Source organism: Durio zibethinus, chromosome 11, assembly GCF_047325235.1.
Source record: "Durio zibethinus cultivar Kanyao isolate XHJ-2024 chromosome 11, ASM4732523v1, whole genome shotgun sequence".
Lineage (NCBI taxonomy): Eukaryota > Viridiplantae > Streptophyta > Magnoliopsida > Malvales > Malvaceae > Durio > Durio zibethinus.
Genome location: NC_143172.1, coordinates 17,335,887 through 17,355,543, shown reverse-complemented (window position 1 = coordinate 17,355,543; position 19,657 = coordinate 17,335,887). Strand labels below are relative to the sequence as shown.

The following is a 19,657-nucleotide window of genomic DNA, read 5'->3' as shown; positions in this document are numbered from 1 at the left end:
AAGAGATAAAGGTGTATGTCATATATGATATGATAACTAAGTCTTAAAAAAGTGAAGATCATGTTGCTAATCTCAGAAAGCTTTTTGAAAGGTTATAAAGATATCAACTCAAGTTAAATTTAGCCAAATGCACCTTTGGTGTTAAATTTAAAAAATTGCTAGAGTTTATAGTTAGTGAATGAGGTATAAAAATAGACTTTGATAAAATTTGAGCCATTCAAGAATTGTCAACACCACGCATGCAAAAGAAAGTGAGAGGCTTTTTGGGATAATTGAATTATATTTTTTTATTTTATATCTTAATTCACCTCAAAATACGACCCAATCTTTAGGCTACTTCGTAAAAATAATCCTAATAAATAGGATGAAGAATGCCAAAATACCTTTAAAAAGGTTAAAAAGTATTTGACAAGCCCATCAGTGTTGGTACCACTAGTTGTAGGAAGGCTATTGATTTTGTATCTAATGGTGCAAAAAAAATCAATGGGATACATACTGAGGTAAAGGGATGAAACTAGTAAGAAAGAGCATGTTATTACTATTTAAGGAAAAAGTTTATGGAGTATGAGGTTAAGTACTCCTAAGTAGAAAAAATTTGTTATGCCTTGGCTTGGACTACTCGTATACTTAGGTAATACATGTTCTATCATATGACTTAGCTAATATCAAAGTTAGATCCTTTCAAATACATTTTTGAAAAACCATCTTTGATAGACAAGATAGTGAGATGGCAGTTCATGCTCTCAGAATATGATATTGTGTATGTGACATAAAAATTCATAAACAAGAGTGCGATAGTTGATTTTCTTACTGATCGAACTATAAAAAATTATGAGCCCATGAAGTTTGAGTTTTCAAATGAAAACTTAATGGCAATCTTGTAAGATGAAAATGAAAAGGTTGTAAAGAAAGTGTTGTAGATATTTTTCGATGGAGCATCCAATATAATGGGGCGGCATGACGTTGGGACAATTCTAATATTCGTAGAAGGGAATACTACCCATGTACTACAAGGTTGGACTTTAATTGTACAAACAATATTGTTGAATATAAAGTATGTATCATGGGTTTATAGACGGCCATTGAAAAGAAGATTGAGGCACTAGAAGTATCTGAGGATTTAGCCTTAATAATTTATCAACTAAAAGGTGAATGAGAGACCAGGGATCCGAAATTGGTGTTATACCAAAAGCACATAACTAGCTTGATAAAATAGTTCAAAAAGATCCAATTTCAGCATGTATCTTAAGAAAAAACTTAGATTACTGATGCCTTAGCCACTTTGGTTGTAATGTTCAAGTTAAATGACAATATAGGAATCTAGCCCATTAGAATATAAATGAAAGATTCACTGACCCACTGTTCGAATGTAGAAGAAAGGTAGATTGGCAACCGTGGTATTATGATATTGTGCAATATATCAAGTGCCAAAACTATCCCAAGTAGGCCTCAAAAAATGATAAGAAGATCATCTGAAGATTAGCAGCAGGGTTTATGCTTGATGAAAAAATCCTATATAAGAAGAGTCAATACCAAATATTACTAAAGTGCATAGATGTTATTGAAGCAAGAAAGATACTTGAAGAAGTACACAAGAGAATTTATGGAACACATGCTAATGGGCATATGATGGCCAAATATATTATGAAAGCAGATTACTACTGGTCTACAATAAAAAATGATTACATTAGTTATGCTAGAAAATGTCATAAATGCCAAATTTATGCAAATAAAATTCATTCTCCTCTAGTCTAACTGCATGTCTTGGCACCACCATGACCTTTCTCTATATGGAGAATGGATGTAATCGGACATATAACCTTGAAAGCTTCAAATGGGCATTGTTTTATCTTTGTAATAATTGATTACTTCACCAAGAGGGTAAAAGTAGCTTCGTAGGCTAGTATTATGTGATCAATGGTGTACAGATTCACAAATACAAAAGATAACATGTTGGTATGGGCTTTCGAAAAGGATCATCTTTGATAATGCTAACAACTTAAATAGTAAAATGATGAAAAAATTATGTGCATAGTTCAAAAGAAAGCATCATCATTCAACACCATATTACTAAAAAATGAATAGTACGGTAGAAGCTATGAACAAGAACATCAAAAGAATATTGAGAAAAATGATCGATACCTATAGAGACTAGCACAAAAGGTTACCCTTTGCAGTATTTGCCTATAGAACATCAATTTGAATCTCTATGGAGGCCACTTTGTTTTCTCTAGCATACGAGATAGAGGCTGTACTACCAATCGAAATGGAAATTCCTTCTTTGAGAGTTTTGATAGAGGAAAAATTAGATGAAGTAGACTGGGTTCAAGATCATTTCAAGCAACTAAATCTCATTAAAGACAAAGTCTCTTGACATTCACTCATAGATAAATGTAACAAAAAAGAATCATGCGAGCGCATGACAAAAAGATACAACCCGATGCTTTCATGAATGTGAATTGGTTTTGAAAAGGATCTTACCAAATCAACATGATAATAGAAAAAAATAAACACGTAATTAGAAAGGTCCATACGTGGTAAAAAATGCATTCTTTGGAGAAGTTTTGATCCTTATAGAAATGGATGGTGATGAATTGAAAAAACCCTATGGATTTGGACACTGTTAAGAAATATTTTGCTTAAAAAAAGAAGAAAAAAAGATAATTCAGACTGAAAACCCAAAAAAGGTAGTTTGAACCAGATGGAGGATCGTTTAAGTTGAAAACTTGAAAAGGTAGCTTAAATGAAGGTAGAGCTAGGAGAAAACCTTTTAAAGAATAAAAAAATGGCACATAATTGGATGAAACGATGCCAGAATTAAGGGAGATGACTTTTAAGGACAAGTTTTCATTAGTCATAAATATGGGGCAATGACTGGTTATATGAGATCAAATATGGTAAGATTGTAAATGTAACGAGTTTTTGGGAAAAGATCTGGTCCAAGTAGGTCAAAGTTGTTCAAATGGTCATTGTCTAAAGAATTGATATTTGATTTTTGATATGTTTTGAATTTTTTTTTGTGTCTTGAAAAGCTTATATTTATCTTTTTAAACCACAATACCTTATTGTCGACTAAGTTCCATATTCAATCTTGAACATGAAAACATTGCATTTGTCATTTGAAATTAAGATAATGACTGATAATATTTATAATAGACCAACGCATCGCTTAAAAAGAGAATGTAAGGATGATGAAAATAACAATAAAGGATCTGAAAAAATGAAATGAAATTGATTGATCATCAAAAACAAGAAAAAAAAAAGGAAGAGAAGATAAAGAAAGAATTCAGAAAAGATTTTAGGGCAAGCAAGAGTCAAACAGGTCCATCAAAAGTATAAGATTTTAAAATAAAAAGAATGAGAAACAACTAGATGAAAAGCGAAAGATTCAGAAAGGCAAGAATAATGGAGTCAATTTCTAGAAACTAAAAAAACCAAACCAATTTCAAAAATTGAATTAACATGAATGAAAACGCATGATGTAAATCATAAATTGTATCTTTATCTTTCTGATTCATCACAATCATTGTATGCATTACATATATCTTATGATAAGTTAAATTAAAGGTTTTTCTATGAGACGTCAGGAGAAATCAGCATATTTTTCTTTTTTAAAATAAGGATGATGGTTCTAAAGATGAAATGTTACCTCTAGCATGATTCTTAAAACTGAGACTATTGATTTGTAGAGCATTCAGTCCTTTATTTTTTGACTTACGACTTACTTTTGGTCATATTTATTCTTCAACTCGTGGCTCAGTCTCGATCATATTTATTCTTTGACTCTCGATTCAATCCTAGTCATTTTCATTTTTTGACTTGCAATTTAATCCCAACCATATTTTATTTTTTTACTTATGGCTCAATCTTGGTCACACTTATTTCTCGACTTGCAGCTTAGTCTCGAACATATTTATTCTTCGATTTGCAATTTATTCTAATCATTTTCAATTCCCAACTTGTGATTTAATCTCCATCATTTCTATTTTCTGATCTACAATTTAATTCTGGTCATTTTTATTCGTGACTTGTGGCTCAGTCCTGATCATATTTATTATTTGACTTACAGTTCAATTTCAGTCATATTTATTATTTGACTTGTGGCTTAATTTGTATCATTTTCATTTTTTGACTTGCGGTTCAATCCCAGTCATATTTTTCCTTGACTTGTAGTTCAATCCCAATCATTTTCATTTCTCAACTTGTAGATTAGTCATGGTCACATTTATTCTTTGACTTACTACTCAGTCCTGGTCATATTTATTTTTTGACTCACAGTTTTAATCTTAATCATTTTTATTTCGTGACTTGCAGCTCAGTCTCGATCATATTTATTATTCAACTTGCGATTGAATCCCATTCATATTTATTCTTCAACTTACGATTTTAATCCCGATCATTTTTACTTCTCGACTTATAGCTCAGTTTCAGTCATATTTATCCTTTGACTTGTGGCTCAGTCTTGGTCATGTTTATTTTGCAACTTGTGGTTCAATCTCGATTATTTTCATTTCTTGACTTGCGGTTTAATTCTAATCATATTTATTTTTTAACTTACGGCTCAATCTCTATCACACTTATTCCTCAACTTGTAGCTTAGTATCGATCATATTTATTCTCTAACTCACGATTTAATCCTGATCATTTTCAGTTTTTGACTTTTAATTCAATCCTGGTCATTTTTATTTCCTGACTTGCAGTTTAATCCCAGTCATTTTTATTCATGACTTGCAGTTCAATCCCAGTCACATTTATTCTTTGACTTGTGACCCAGTCCCGATCATATTTATTCTTTGACTCGCAATTCAATCTCGATCATTTTCATTTTTTGACCTGTAATTTAATCTTAGTCATTTTTATTTTGCAACTTGTAGCTCAGTCTTAATCACAATCATTCTTTAACTTGCAACTCAGTCCTGGTCATATTTATTCTTCAACTCACGGTTCAATCCTGGTTATTTTTATTTCCTGAATTGTGGTTCAATCTCAGTTATCTTTATCCTTGACGTAATTTAATTCCAATCATTTTTATTTTCAAACTTATTGTTCAATTTCGATCATTATATTTTTTAACTCACATCAATTCAGATCATTAAAAAAAAAACTTTTGATTTCAAACAAAATTGTTGTCTCTATCTTTGTCCTATTTTTTATTCTTATAAACATGCAAAGAAGGGCAGTTATAAACACCAAATTTATCTGATTTTTTGAATCGGGCCTCATTTCGATTTATTTGGGCCCAAGGCCTAATTTCATTTGTTGGGCCCAAGCCCATTACTTTTATTTTTATTTTTACTTCTATTTCGTTATTTGGTTTTATAATTAAATATTAAAACAAAGTTACATTAAATAATATGTTTAATTAATTAATTAATTAATTAACAAAAAAAATTAAACCCTAAAAAAAAATAGGATGAAGACAATGGAGCCGTGTATGGCACTACTACACCCAACCCATTCCCCTGCAATCCTTAGCCATACCTTGAAACCTTGAGCCACCCATTCCCTTGCAGTCCTTCGCCATACCTTAAACCTTCACAAGCCACCACCAACTCCACCCATTATCCCCAGATGGTTGACCCTATAAAGCACCCATCTCCACCCAGCAGTATCGGTCCCAACCTCCACACACAAACCCAAACACCCGTAACACCCATACCTTTATCATCTCTAGTTGTTCCTAAAATTCCCAAAGACCCCTAACACCCAACTTTCTCACCAATTGCCTTCCCCAAGCCCCGTACACCCACAGTCTAACCCCAACTTTGTACACACCAAAACTAGCCCACCCCCACGCACTACCACCCTTCACTCCAACCTTTTGCAAGCATTCCAGACATTGTACCAAAAACCTACTAGGCCACCCATCAGGAAACCAAAAAAGAAAACCTAAAAAAAATTCAAACCCAAAAAAAAAACACAAAAAAATGAATCACAATCCTCCCCAAATGGATGAACCTAAGCGCCATAGCCCTTTACACAAAAATAAAATAAAAACCATTAGTTTTAGTTTATAATAATAATAATAAAAAAAAAGCTGAAACTTTAAAGCCAAATCTATGTCGATCAATGTGTTTTCTAAAAGAAAAAAAAAATAGATCCATGCTCAGAAGATTGAGAGGAGTTTTAGGAAATTTTTTGGAAAATTCAGATCACCGACGACAACCACTAACAATGGAAGAAATAGCAGCAATGGCTGGCTAGGGAGTCTCCGACTTGTGGAGATTTTTTTTAATAGAAAAAAAAGTTTTTTTATTTTTTACAGAAAATGAGAAATAAAGTGAAAAAAAACTGGTTTTGATATAAGGTCAAAACCTTAAAATGACACCATTTTAAATAGAAGAGATCCGCACATAGACTCGAATTTGACTTTAGATCCACACGACCCAACCCAATGCCTCCTTCAGCTAGCCCTTAACCGGTTCAACTGAATCGCTTGCCCGAACCACCCCCAGCCAATCTAATTGAACTAGCGTTGACTAGATCATTAATCGATTTGGTTTAGATTTTTTTTTTTTGAATTTTAGAATTTTTCTATATATTATTATTGTTATTTATTCATGTTTAAAACCTTTAAATTTGTTAAAATAAATATTTTTTGTTTTTCTAATAATAATTAAATAAATAAAATAAATAAATAAATAATAATGAGTAATAAGGTTAAAGTTTTTGATAATTTTGTAAAAAATTAAAAAAAACCTATTAAATAATATAAAAAATAAAATTACTACTAATAATAATAACAATAATAAAAAAATGATTTCAAAAATTTTGATTTAAAAAAAGAATAAAATAAAGAATAATAAGCAAAGATAATAAATAAAAAAATAAAATATATAAAAAATGATTATCAAATAGACAAATAAAAAATATTTTCTCTGCCTAGATGATGGAGAGAATAAAAATCATTTTTAAATAATAATAATAAATAGTTTCGCCTAGATTTTGAGAAATTATTTATTAATAAGAATCAAAACAAATAATAAGTAATAGTAATAATAATAATATTTTATAAAAAAATACATGAAAATTTTTAATTAATTTTTAAAAATCATAAAATTGAACTTGTTTCAAAAGTTCATCTAGATGTTGAAGATTTTTACAGATGTTCGTATCTTTTTTAAAAACCTTAAAACCTTAAACTTTTAAACCCCAAACCCTTAAAACCTTAAAATTTTCAAACCTTTAAAACCCTAAAATCCAAACCCTAAACCTTCAAATTTCAAAACCCTCCAAGCCCTAAAACTTTCCAAACCTTAAACCCTCCAAACCCTCCAAACCCTTGAAACCCTAAAATCCAAAACTCTAAACCTTAAACCTTCAAAACTCGAAATCCTAAAATTTTAAAACCTTAAAACCTAAATCTTAAAATCAACATGCAACCCCAAACCATTACCACATCTTAAAGCCCCAATCTAAACCCATACTCAAAACCATCTCGAAACTTTAAAGATACATGTGAAAATCTCATATGAAATAATTTGTTTTCGAATGCGGCCTAGAAGATAAGGTATTTAGAAAATTTTATTTCACTAAGATAGTTGCACAAATCCTTGGTTTGCAATAACATCAAGATTAAAAGAAAAAATATATAATGAGATCTTAAATATAAATAGTCACACATAAAGTTTGCCTAAATCTTAGAAAATCATGGTGGTCTTATTATATTTAATAACCTAATTTCAAAATTGCATTTCGTCATCATGTATAACATCTATTAATGCATCTTTTTATTATTGTTTGCACTCAATTCTTATGTTTATGCCTTTAATTATCGTTTGTTGTCTGATAATACCATCATTGGCAGTTTTGCATAAAAAAATATGTTTAATTTAAAAATGTGAAATAAAATAAAAATAACATTCCGAGGAGAATAATTCTTGGTACTTTGCCTAGATGTTGGAGAGTCACCAACAATTATCTTTCCCAAAAAATGTTATGTTCATTTTCAAAGAATGTCTTAGTAAATATCAGTAACAAGAGTTATCTTTAAAGTTTTGCTTAGATGTTGGAGAATTTTAAGATAATTCTTTAACTTAAAAATTTTTCCGATATTCATAAATAAAGAATTTTAATAAAAATTAAAATTTTTTTCAAATAATAAAGGGAATTATTATTAAATTTTAGATCAAAATCATTTCATCCAACACTAAAAATATTGCATAATTAATTGGTACCAATTTATGGGCGTTGTGGGAGTGTTAATCCTTTCACGCACATAACTAACTTTCGAACCAAACTTGATTTTTCGTAAATCAAAATTTATCTTTTTAATAAATTTTAAATCCGATTTTACAATTTTATTGAAAAAATAAGTTTTTGGATGATCAATCACTCTAAAAAGAATTGGTAACAACTCTATTTTTTTTCAAAATTAAAATCTTAAACATCTAGCAGTCCCAAAACTATTCTGATAGCCACAATCGTCTACCACCCCTGGATGTTTTCCTCCAGCCATGTGTTGTTTGTCATGATTTCTGCTATTCATTCCCTCTCTCTGTCTTTGGCTTCCTTTCTCCCATGTTGATTGTTTATATTTTATTTGTGATGCCTGCATCCAACTTCCATATTGTTTCCCCATCGATTCATTACCAGGGCATGGGTTTTCCTTGCAGTCATCCTCTACATGTTCCAATCTTCCGCAGATGTAGCAAAAATTTGGCAATCTCTCATAACTCAGTCGCCCCTATGTTTGATGCATGCCATCTCTATGCGTGAGCAAAATGGTTCTCCTTGGTGGTTTATTAACGTCCACTTCAACTCTTACTCACAAGAACCATGACCATCCTCCCTTATCCAACGTTAAATCCACCTCTTTGAGAATCCCCATCTTCATCCCAATCCTTTGGCCTACTCCCTTATAGACTCACAAGACTACTCCCTATCACAGAAACTCCAAAGAGACTTCTCTTATTTTATCCATTCACTTGACTTGTTTGATACAATTAAAAAGCCATATCAACTGACTTGTTTATGTAATTATATATAACTGCATTAAAAAAATGACTTGTTTAGATTTACTAGTAAAGTTTAGGTTTTTTTAATTATATTTTTATTTAAGAAATACATGTTTCGTGAAATTTATGGTTCTTCGTGAATCCATGTAAATTATAAACAAGTCATATCCACGCTCCAATGATTAAAGAGTATGATTACCTCAATAATTTTGTTTCTCAATAACTCTTACGAATTAATATCAACGAAGCATGATTGATTTGTTCAATGAATTTTCTTCATATGGTTTTGAATCTTTTTTATATATGTTGAATTTAATATCTAATATTATAAATTTATATAGCCTTATTTACACTTACACATTTCCATCAGCGTGCAATTACATATAGCCAATGATATTTGGTACTAAATCAAGTTTTAGTAAAATACCCATAAATGTCAAAGAAGAAATAAAATAAAATAAAATTGTACTATATATTGTCGACACATGCAGACATGTTCCCTCCAAGGATGCGTTGCCCGTTCCAGGCAGAATCTTGAGAGCCGAGAGGCGCAACTTGTTTATTTCTTTACGATGATCATCTCCCCATTTCTCCTCACCTTCTCACTCCCACGTTCGCTTCATTTTCTTACTGCTTTCTAGGAATCCAGTCGCTTGCAGTTAAGAAATTAAACAAAAGAAAATCCAACAACATCCATATATAGCTACATATATTTCTTCCACAAGAATTGCAGAATCAGACAAATGGCCTCACAATGCAGATCTAATGAATGGGATTCCGTTAATTTGTTATCCATGTGTCCGGGGGCATCTTGATCTGATCTACTTCTCTCTGTCGGTTTTGAAGGGGGCAATTTTATCGGAGTTTTTATAATAATAATAATAATAATAATAATAATAATAATTATTATTATTATTATTATTATTCTTATAGTCAGCTAATTTTAGTGCCTTATTCTTTGAATATTTAGAAGGGATGGAGGCTGTTTTTCATTGCTTTTTAAGAAAAATTTGCTCTTAATATTTCATTATTAGTTTTCAAAATCTTGTTTTTGTCTTTATTTTTGAAGGTCATGTAAAGGGTAGATGCACCTCTACTTTGTAATATGCTCCATAGGACATGACATATGCATGCAAGAAAAGCTATGGCATGCTTTTCTGCGAATAATGCAGTCTTCTGCCTCTTATCGTTGATATACCAAGAATCATTCTCAACTAGCCAGATGGAACAAAATTGGTTTTAATAACTGCAAATTGAAGGTGTACTTTCATTTTATTTTTTTGTGAGGATAAAAAAAGTATTATGATATAATTATCTTGGAGGGCGAGCTGTTACTTATAATTAACTTTTATCATGAGAATTGCAACAAATTCTTTGAAGAGGGGGATAGAGGAGAAAAGATCAAATTTTCTACAAAAAATAAAATAAAATAAAATAATGAATCTTATTATGTATTTAAAAGAATTGAGAGCGAGTTGAGTGATAATTAAATTATAAGCTAATAGACTTAATTTCATTTTATTTTTTTGTACAATAAAGAAAAAGCATCATGAATAATTGAAGCAAATTGAAGCAACTTAAAGCGAGAATACATGCTTGGAAACCTTCTACGATAGCCTTTATTAAAATTAATGTGGATAGCTCTGCATTACCTAATTCAGAAGAGTTGGTCATAGGAGGTATTGTGAGAGATTTAATTTAATAGATTCTGGTTATTTGGCCTCTTTAGGAAACTTGGATAAGGTTCAATTCTTCAAGCTCAATTGTATGCTATTCGGATGGAATTGATGTTAGCTTGGAATTGAGATTTTCGAAGATTGATTATTGAATCAGATTCCTTGTTGGCAATGAAGATTACTGGACTTGTGCGCGAGAAAGATTTTTTATACCATGTTATTAATCAGTGTAGAGATTGGGACTGCAGAATTTAACAACTCCAAAATTGTTTGTTTTATCTCTAAGATACCAACATAACTTAATGCTTTGCCGTAGTGTTTAATTTCTAATTTCATTTGAAAATTTCTGCTGTCCCTTCAATGAAGGACACAACAGCTAGCTAATTCACGTTTAAACATTTTCAGAATAGCGACCTAACATTAATTGTTTATTCTGGTTTTCGAATTTAATAAATACTACATAAAGTTTCTCAGAGAAAAAAAAAAACTTTTGATAATTATTGAGATGCTTCCAGGAAGCTGACATATATAAGATCTTTTGGTCAAGCAGCAATTTGTTACACAGAATATAGTTCTCTTTATCTAATTTTTATTTTCTTTTTCTAACTGATTTAGAATTAAAACCTATAGCAATTTTAATTGGTAGGGAAAGTGGAAAGTGATATAGTGCATTTAGATACTTTATATATGTATAAAATCATAAAATAATTTTTAAGGTTAGTAGTATCAAAATATTCATGTTCACAGATAAATCCACGCGTTTGTGCAGATTCATTATGGCAACCCAATTCACGTGATTCCTTAAGCTTGGATTACATTGAAGATCCACCCAATGAGCTACCTCTGTTTTATTTTTTTTTCCCTTGATATATGTTAGGTTTGGTGATGCCTAGATGTGTCTTTTATTTTTATTTTTTTCTTTTTGTTATTAATTTGTTCTTTGTTTTCACTTTATTTTTCAGTTTTTTGCTTTTCACTTTGTGCTTAAAAAAGCAAAAAGCAAATAGTAAATACATCAAATGAAGGAAGCTTCAGCTTTTAGTTTTATTTCCCCTTGTGAGCAGAAAAGAAAAAGACAGGAGAGAACAATTGTGTTGAAATTTGTACTTTTGAGAAAATAGAAGGGGAAATTGTTTGTTAATTACAGGAAGATTTGAGCCTGTCCCAGTTGGATTTTTTTTTTCTTTTTGATTTTTAAACATAGCCAGTTGGATTTACATGGCAGTCTTCAATGATATCATCATCCATAGATTCCTCCTATATATAAAGCCCTTTGATCTCTATTGACCAAGACATCCATCATTTGAGCAAAGGCTTGTATAATCCTTTAGCTACTTTCATCCAAAATCTGCATCAAAACAAGAAAAGAGATGGCTTTCTGGTCTGCTGAAAATGCCACAAAAGCATACCTCAAAACCCTGAAAATGGTTAGTTTCCTTGATATATATTTAAAGCATATATACACACCCACGAAATTTCTCCTTGCAGTACTTGTCTAGAGTTCCCATCTCTCTATCAATCTTATTTGACTTAATTGGTTTTCATGTAATCTTTCTGCAGGGCCAAAAAGCTAAAGAACCAAATGTAGCCGAGTTCGTGTCAGCCCTTGCAGCCGGCAACAATGCACAACTAATGGCTGTGGCATGTGCTGCTGCGGCCAACTCTACCGCTTTAGCCCTGGTGGCCGCTTCTCATCAAACTGGAGGCCATGTAGTTTGCATCCTTTCCGGAATTGAAGAACTTCAACTATCCAAGAAAATCCTAGGCTATGATGCATGCCTCGTTGAGTTTGTTGTTGGTGGAGCCCAAAAGCTTCTGTTAAGCCACTATAAGGAAGCAGATTTTGTGCTTATTGACTGCAACCTGGAGAATCATGAAGGAATTCTTAGAGCAGTGCAGGCAGGTAGGCAACGCAATGGAGCCCTTGTTGTGGGCTATAATGCATTTTCCAAAGGTTCGTGGCGGTCCAGTGGATCGAAAACTCAATTGTTGCCTATAGGAGAAGGGCTGCTAGTCACTAGAATCGCTCCAAAAGCTTTCGAAAAGAGAAGTCACTGGGTTGTAAAGGTGGATAAATGCACTGGAGAAGAGCATGTGTTCAAGGTCAGGTTTCCACAATGGAAAGGAATCAGAGTTTAGATTTTACTGTGCTTCCTTTGGTTACTTAGGAAAAATCAAGATTTTCGATTTTTTTTCCCTGCTTTCCTGCGAACCAAATGGGATAAAAGATCTTTAGTATAGGTCAAAATTAGTTTATTGGAGAGTTTTAAATTTGTAAATTAATAGCGATTAATATACAGTAAATTATTGTCTCAAAGATGAAGGATTAATTCCACTGTGCTTTGATTCTGATGAAGGCAATGAGCTTTTTCACATGTATGAAAGACAAGCAGATTAATTTGTAAAGGTATCCGGCTGTTCTTTGTCCCATTGTATGAAATTTCCTTCCACATGATCCCAGAAATTTACATGCCTAATAAAAAGGATTACCCTCTATTACTTAATCTTCATAGCGGATATTAATATTTGATTATGAGGAGATCAATTAATGTTATATTTTAATTTATTTTTTGTAAGACTTTTTCTATTATATTTATTAATATAAATATATGTATAAAAGTATATTAATAAAAAATTGAGTTAATAATTATGAAAGAAAATACTATTATACCAAACATTTAAGAATAAAATAACTTTTAAATTAATTGTAAAATTACTAATTACGTAATTTTTTAACAAATATAAAATCTTTCTTGATTCTTTTGACATTTTATATCTAAAATTAAAAAAAAAATTCACAAATCAATATTTCTTACAAGGTTAAATAGATCGTTAAAAAAAATTTATAAACAAGAAAATTAAATACGCTTTTTAAAAAATGAAGTTGAAAATTTTGTAATTGAAAATTAATTGTGTTTTTATAACTTTTTAAAATAGTTTTAACACAATTTTTGTGTTGAAAATATTATTGGACAACAAAAGATAGAGATTTAGAGTAATTAAAAATGAAATATAATATGAATAGAAAAATTATAATTAACTAAAAAGAAAAAGAAAAATGTCAACAATTGTACAGTATCGAACTTTAGTTGATAGAGTATCAAACTTTTTAATTTAAGTGAATAAGATTTAATTTTTGACAAAATAAAAAAAAAAACATATTTAATAGTTGGTTGGATTTTGTATTGTTAAGAAAATTAGAAAATTAAAATTGTGATTTAAAATTTATAATAAAACTCTTAATTTTGAAGATTTGTAAATAATGATTAATAAGTACAATAAAAAGATGTAATTTTAACTTTCTTAAAATGGAAAGCGTAAAACTAAATTAAAAAAGTATAGAAAAAATAATATTAACAGTGTTAATTTGAAGGACCATTTAAATTTGTTTAACATAAATTTGTTAATTTTAGTTGTCCTGAAAGAATGAGGGGGTTTCCTTAATTAAGACCAGTCATCCACTATTTTGGGCTCAATCTTTCACCCAACAAAAAATGGGCCCATTTCTAATTACATTTGCAGAAAGTCTAGACTCTGGACTCTGGAGTCCACAGACCTGACTCCTGAACCAGCTCTAAAGATTTGACGAATTTTGCTCCTTAGACTTGCGGAGCCGGAGCATCTCTTTGGTCGGATGGTCAAACTCATTGCAGACGTGCAGCCGAGAAGGCCTCAAAGCTTGATAAAATTGTTTTATACAGAAGCACATAATTAACAGGGAGGACAAGAGAAAACTACTAATTAACTTTGGTGAGCAATTGTTCAAACTTCAAATTCAAAAAGAGTTGGAAATTTTTAGGAAATTTTACCAGAATGGGGTTAGATAGTCATTTATCAGGCTTCAAAGTTCAAATTGTTAGATTGTAACTCAAACCATTTGTACCTTACCACACTCGTTATTTTTTGTCCCGACATCTTTTCTCTCTTACATTTTGTTCCAAGATGGATAAAAGTACCGCACTTGATTATTTCCGCTGGGTTCTTTGGGACCCCACGTTGCCTGAAGAACTATAGAAAACTAGGAATCCAGGAATCAAGGACGAAAATACAGTGATTGGTCGCCATTGAGAAGCCTGCTTCATGACATTCCCCATATATAAGGACAGATGAACTTTTGTTTGTTTGATGGTAGTATTATTTTGCCCTGCCCCTCTAGGACGACATAGGTTTTAAGTGCCAAGGACTTAATCGGCCATAACTGCAATAGATAATGGATCGCTGGAGCCTAAAGCATGTCACAATGAAACAGATAATGAATCAGTACACCATCGAAGTTTTCCTCACCGGACGTCTTTGATAAAACAGTTCAATGGGCACAGATGTGCTCAATGAGCATGATAATTTTTCATGATTCAAGGACAAGTCTTCCCGGTCCCCAGTCTTCCTCTGACTTCAGCCAAACAATCCCCTGGCTAACGATTTTGGCATTTGCTTAAAATTTCAAAGCCTGCTCTCAGGACAATCCGAGGGCATTTATGATTCGCAGCCATAATTAAGGCACAACATTGTTAACAAGGGTGTTGCAGGATCAAAACAACCACAAGAGAGAATAAAAGCCTAGACAAATCTTGGAGATGAAGATAAATTAGTGTTTCAAAGTTACAACCGTTCTGCTTATGAAAGAAATCCACCAATTTACAAATTTTCCAAAGACTCAGGTTGATTTCACATGAAAAATCCCGTTAGTAGGGTATAATAATGCAAAACATTCACGAGGCTTACTCCTTAGCAAGAGGACACAAATTCTACATGCTCCCTTCATCCCCAATGAGTGGTTAGTGACACTTCATCTCAAGCTTGCCGTCATCAACTGAAAGTTTGGTCCAGAAGGATTTAACTGAAGCAACTAGATACAGCTACTGCAGTTACCCAGTTCTTGAACTACTGCTTCCATGGATGGTCTTTCTATAGGAGAGTCGTGAGTGCAAAGCCAAGCAATTCTTGCAAGTTTAGCTGCTTCATATTGAAAGAACCTACCATGGAGGTTTGGGTCAATAAAATCTTGGAATCTGCAAGATTCAGCTCCAAGTCGTACCAAGCTAGTGACTTTTCGCTTCCCAGAAAGGACTTGGAAAACAAGAACTCCAAATGCATAAACATCACTCTTATCAGTAAAACGGCCTGTACTAGTGTATTCAGGAGCAAGGTAACCCTTAGCAGCACTAGCCTTTAGTGCAGCAAAGACAATGTCATTGGTAAGTAGGTTGTGCAAGCCTGAATCTGAAAGCAGTGGATTGAATCGCTGATCAATGAGCACTTTTTCAGCTGAAATATTTTGGTGTACGAGAGCAGGTTTGTTTACTTGGTACCCATGCAAATATGTTAAACCTGCTCCAGAAAATGAAGATAGCTCAGTAGAGGTGAGTCAAGAACCAAATTCTAAATCTTGTGTTGGTATTTTAGCACAAGGGAAATATACAAAAAAAATGTATGGCCAAGAATCTTAAGTTGGTTTATCATAAACATAAAGCATTTGACACCGCTTCAATATCAAATTAGAAGTTATACAGCTGCTAGAAGTTTCTAGGGACCTTATTGGGAAACATTGAGACATAATTAAACAAAACTATTTAGAAACCAGTACAGCAATAGATAAAAGGAAAAACTAAACGAACCTTTGGTTATGCCTTTAACAATGGAAACTCTTGTGGACCATTCCAGGACCTGGCCATCACCATCTTTCACATCAAGATAGCGCAGCAAATTTCCATTGGGGACATAATCATAAATGAGAAAGCACTCTCCCCGGGCCTTTGAACAGCAAAATCCTCTCAATCGCACTAAATTTTCATGCTTAAATGAAGCCAAAATATTCAATCCCTTCAAGAACTCTGCATCATCAGATTTGCAACTAGTTTTACTGATGCTTTTAATGGCAACAGCAGATCCATCTCTCAGAATCCCTCTATAGGTTGCAGAAAAGTTACTCTTCCCCAATAAATTTACCTCTGAAAAGTACTGAGTAGCTGTCTCCACCTCTTCTAAATTGAACCTAAAGTTCTGAAAGACATCTTGGGCAAAGCCACTGAAATTCCTGCCATTAGCCAAAGGATCCCAACCATTAGCATACTCAAGACTAATAAGTGGAGAGCCATTCTTCCTGTAAAACCCCTTGGGTTGATCACTGCTAAGGCGGCTATCAGAAATTTCAAATGAGCCACCAAGCTTCTGTTTCCGGCGACGATATTGTATAAATGTGAGGATTCCTATAGCTGATAATGCAACTGTGACAACAATTAAGCCAACAAGAATAGGACCCCTTTGAAATTTTGATGGCTTTGAGCACTGAGTTTGCTCACAAGGTAACCGCAGATTTGCTGTCTCTGGTATTTCTCTAGGAAGGCCAGTTGCCCTTGGCCCATATGCCTCAGGTCTGCTTGGATTAATATGATCAGAAGCATTGCAAGCTTTCAGTGATGAAAACCCAGACCCACATAGACCCATATTATTTTGAAACAGGAATCCATCGTTCAGTCTCTTAAGGGCTAGAGCAAACAAAGAAAAAAAATTCATATGAAGTTCATATTTTTTCATAAGATCAAGCTGAATATAATATTAAAAAAAATGATTACCGAGAGGAACATTGCCAGAAAGAGAATTGTTCCGGATGTCTAAAACTTCAAGCAGAGGTGAATCAGATAGTTTCGTGGGGATTGAACCAAAGAGTCGATTGAAGCTCAAATCAAGCCTCATTAACGTACCCAAATCCCCTAAACTTGCAGGAATTGCACCAGTAAGTTGATTGGACTGCAGGGCAAGAACATTAAGCTTCTTCAAAGATCCCAGCTGCGTGGGTATGCTTCCTGTGAGCTGGTTATAACAGAGCTGCAATACTACAGAATATATGCAAAATAATGAAAAAGAAAAACGCAGTTAAGTGAAATCAGATTTAAAAGAACAAATACACAAAATGAATCATGAGTCAGAAGTTTAATCTTTTTCAGTTCCTTTAGGCTCTAAATCCAACCTTGGGAACTAAACAATTTTTTGCTGCAGGGACAAAAGGAAATGTTAATAAGAGGCACGCTTGAGTAAATTTTAAGCTTTACATTTTTACTTCGTTTCCCTAAATGAGAAAATATGACATTAATTTTGCGGCATTGCCAGTTTGTCTGACTGTCTGTCAATAAATTTTCTCAGAATCCCAACATAGCAAGATTTGAAATTATTTCAGTTCAACAAACAAATCATTGGCCAAAACAAAGAAAACACATGTTAAATGCAGGAGATATGAAGCTGCATTAGAGCAAAGAAATACACACCCCAAGATAAAAAAGAAAAAGCAAGAGCTACTTCTAACGCTGAAAAATCCGTGCTAAATAAAACAGAAAATTTCAAAATTAATAAACAGTTACAATAGCACTAACCCTGCAAGCTAATCATGCCACCAATCTCTGGAGGAATCTCACCAGAGAGATTATTCATATTCAAATATAAATCACTGAGAAGAGTTAAGTTAGTTATTTCTCTCGGTATCTCCCCGTACAGAGAGTTGTAATGTAAGTAAAGCCCCGTCAAGTGCTTAAGCCCACCAATAGCTGGTGAGAGTTTGCCAGAAAGCCCCTTCCCTTGCAAAGAAATGTTGGCTATTTGTCCTTTCTCGTTACAGCCTATACCTTCAAAAGAACCATCACAAGGATCACCATTGACGGTCCACGAAGAGAGAAACTTGTCATATGGGTCTAAAGTAGCTTTGATATCCATGAGCGCCCTCAGCTGAGTATTTGCACTGAAACAGCATTGGGTGGTGAAGAGAAAAAAGAAAAAGAAGACAGGTACAATGAAATCCATTATTTTGGTTCAGAGTTTCAGCTCAACAATGGTATAGAAGAAAATGGGTTGTTTTGCTCTTTAGAAAAACAAAAACGTGTTTCTCAGTTCTCAAATGAATTCACAGTCTCTCTCGGTCAAAGGAAGAGACAAAGAAGCAGAGACGACCATGCTTTTCTTCAGTGGAAAAAGGTGTATGTTCCACTACACTATTATAGCTTGGGGGTAATGCTCAAAAAGAGTGGTTACCACCCAGAAAAAGGACGAGGAAAGAGTGTGGGCCGTTGGATTTATTGACCTTTTAAAAATGTATTGAAGAATAATAGAGGCTTAGTTGCATGGTCGTAGTGTTTCTAGTTCAGGTTACGAAGAGGACAGTTTGTTTGACCTCTCTGTCGATCTCCACATTCCTTCTGATAGTGAGATTTGTCTAGAGAGACAATAATTATTTAGATTCATTTATTAGTTGGTAAAATCGTAGATTTTGAAGAAAAATATGATTTTTTAAAAAATATGATATTTAGCATTTTTTTTATTTTTAGAGTATCTTATTTTAGATTTATTTATTTGATTAAAAAATTTTATGTATATTAATTTTTAAATAATTATTATAATCTCTTTGATATATATATAATGATAATTTTTTATTAATTTTTATTAATAATAAATACTTAAATTATAAATGATGACTTTAACAGTAAAAGAAATAAATATTTTTATGATTATTATTTTTATTTATAAAATATCATCAATAAAAAAATATTAGAGATTATTTAAAGTATTTTTTGTTAATAAACATCTTAAATAATTCTCTTTAATATTTAAAAAAAAATTATTTAAGGTATTTCTCAACCAAAAATATCTTAAATAATCTTTAATATCTAAACAAAAAAGACATTATTGAGGACTTTTCTAGATCAAAAATGCTTTAAATAATTTTTTCATTTTTTAAAGGATATTATTCAAGATAGTTCTAAACAAATACACCTTAAATAATGTGTTTAAAAAATATGAAGCATTATTTAAGGTATTTTTAGATAAAATGCTTTAAATAATACTTTCTAAAAAAATTATGGTATTATTTAAGGTATTTTTTAGTCTAAAAATATTTTAAATAATCCTATTTAAAAAAAATAAAGGGATTATTTGAGATTTTTTTTGACAAAAAATACTTTAAATAATACCTTTTAAAAAAATTTATGATTTATTTACGATATTTTTTATCCAAAAATACTTTAAACAATGTTGATATAT

At 32.0% G+C, this 19,657-nt stretch overlaps 2 protein-coding genes across 2 annotated transcripts; one reads left to right on the top strand and one right to left on the bottom strand.

Moving 5' to 3' along the window:
* The first annotated feature begins 11,846 nt into the window (after positions 1-11,846).
* LOC111291260 (uncharacterized) lies at positions 11,847-12,945 on the top strand. The gene is made up of 2 exons (XM_022882901.2): positions 11,847-12,060; positions 12,194-12,945. Exons 1-2 carry the CDS (start codon positions 12,004-12,006, stop codon positions 12,770-12,772), a joined length of 636 nt encoding a protein of 211 aa, XP_022738636.1. The 5' UTR covers positions 11,847-12,003; the 3' UTR covers positions 12,773-12,945.
* A 1,632-nt stretch (positions 12,946-14,577) lies between these two features.
* On the bottom strand, positions 14,578-18,800 carry LOC111289923 (proline-rich receptor-like protein kinase PERK10). The gene is made up of 4 exons (XM_022881286.2): positions 18,001-18,800; positions 17,206-17,466; positions 16,249-17,118; positions 14,578-15,961 (listed from the first exon to the last, which is right to left on the bottom strand). The coding sequence occupies exons 1-4, from the start codon at positions 18,422-18,424 to the stop codon at positions 15,480-15,482; spliced, it is 2,037 nt and encodes a 678-aa protein (XP_022737021.2). The 5' UTR covers positions 18,425-18,800; the 3' UTR covers positions 14,578-15,479.
* Between the last annotated feature and the right edge of the window lie 857 nt (positions 18,801-19,657).

Bases quoted from the DNA above. Each gene is read 5' to 3' on its own strand.
- LOC111289923 (XM_022881286.2), bottom strand. From the start codon at position 18,424: ATGGATTTCATTGTACCTGTCTTCTTTTTCTTTTTTCTCTTCACCACC. The intron at 17,467-18,000 runs GTTAGTGCTATT...TATATTCTGTAG, and splicing joins TGGCATGATTAGCTTGCAGG to TATTGCAGCTCTGTTATAAC. The intron at 17,119-17,205 runs GTAATCATTTTT...TGTTTGCTCTAG, and splicing joins TTCTGGCAATGTTCCTCTCG to CCCTTAAGAGACTGAACGAT.
- LOC111291260 (XM_022882901.2), top strand. From the start codon at position 12,004: ATGGCTTTCTGGTCTGCTGAAAATGCCACAAAAGCATACCTCAAAACC. The intron at 12,061-12,193 runs GTTAGTTTCCTT...ATCTTTCTGCAG, and splicing joins ACCTCAAAACCCTGAAAATG to GGCCAAAAAGCTAAAGAACC.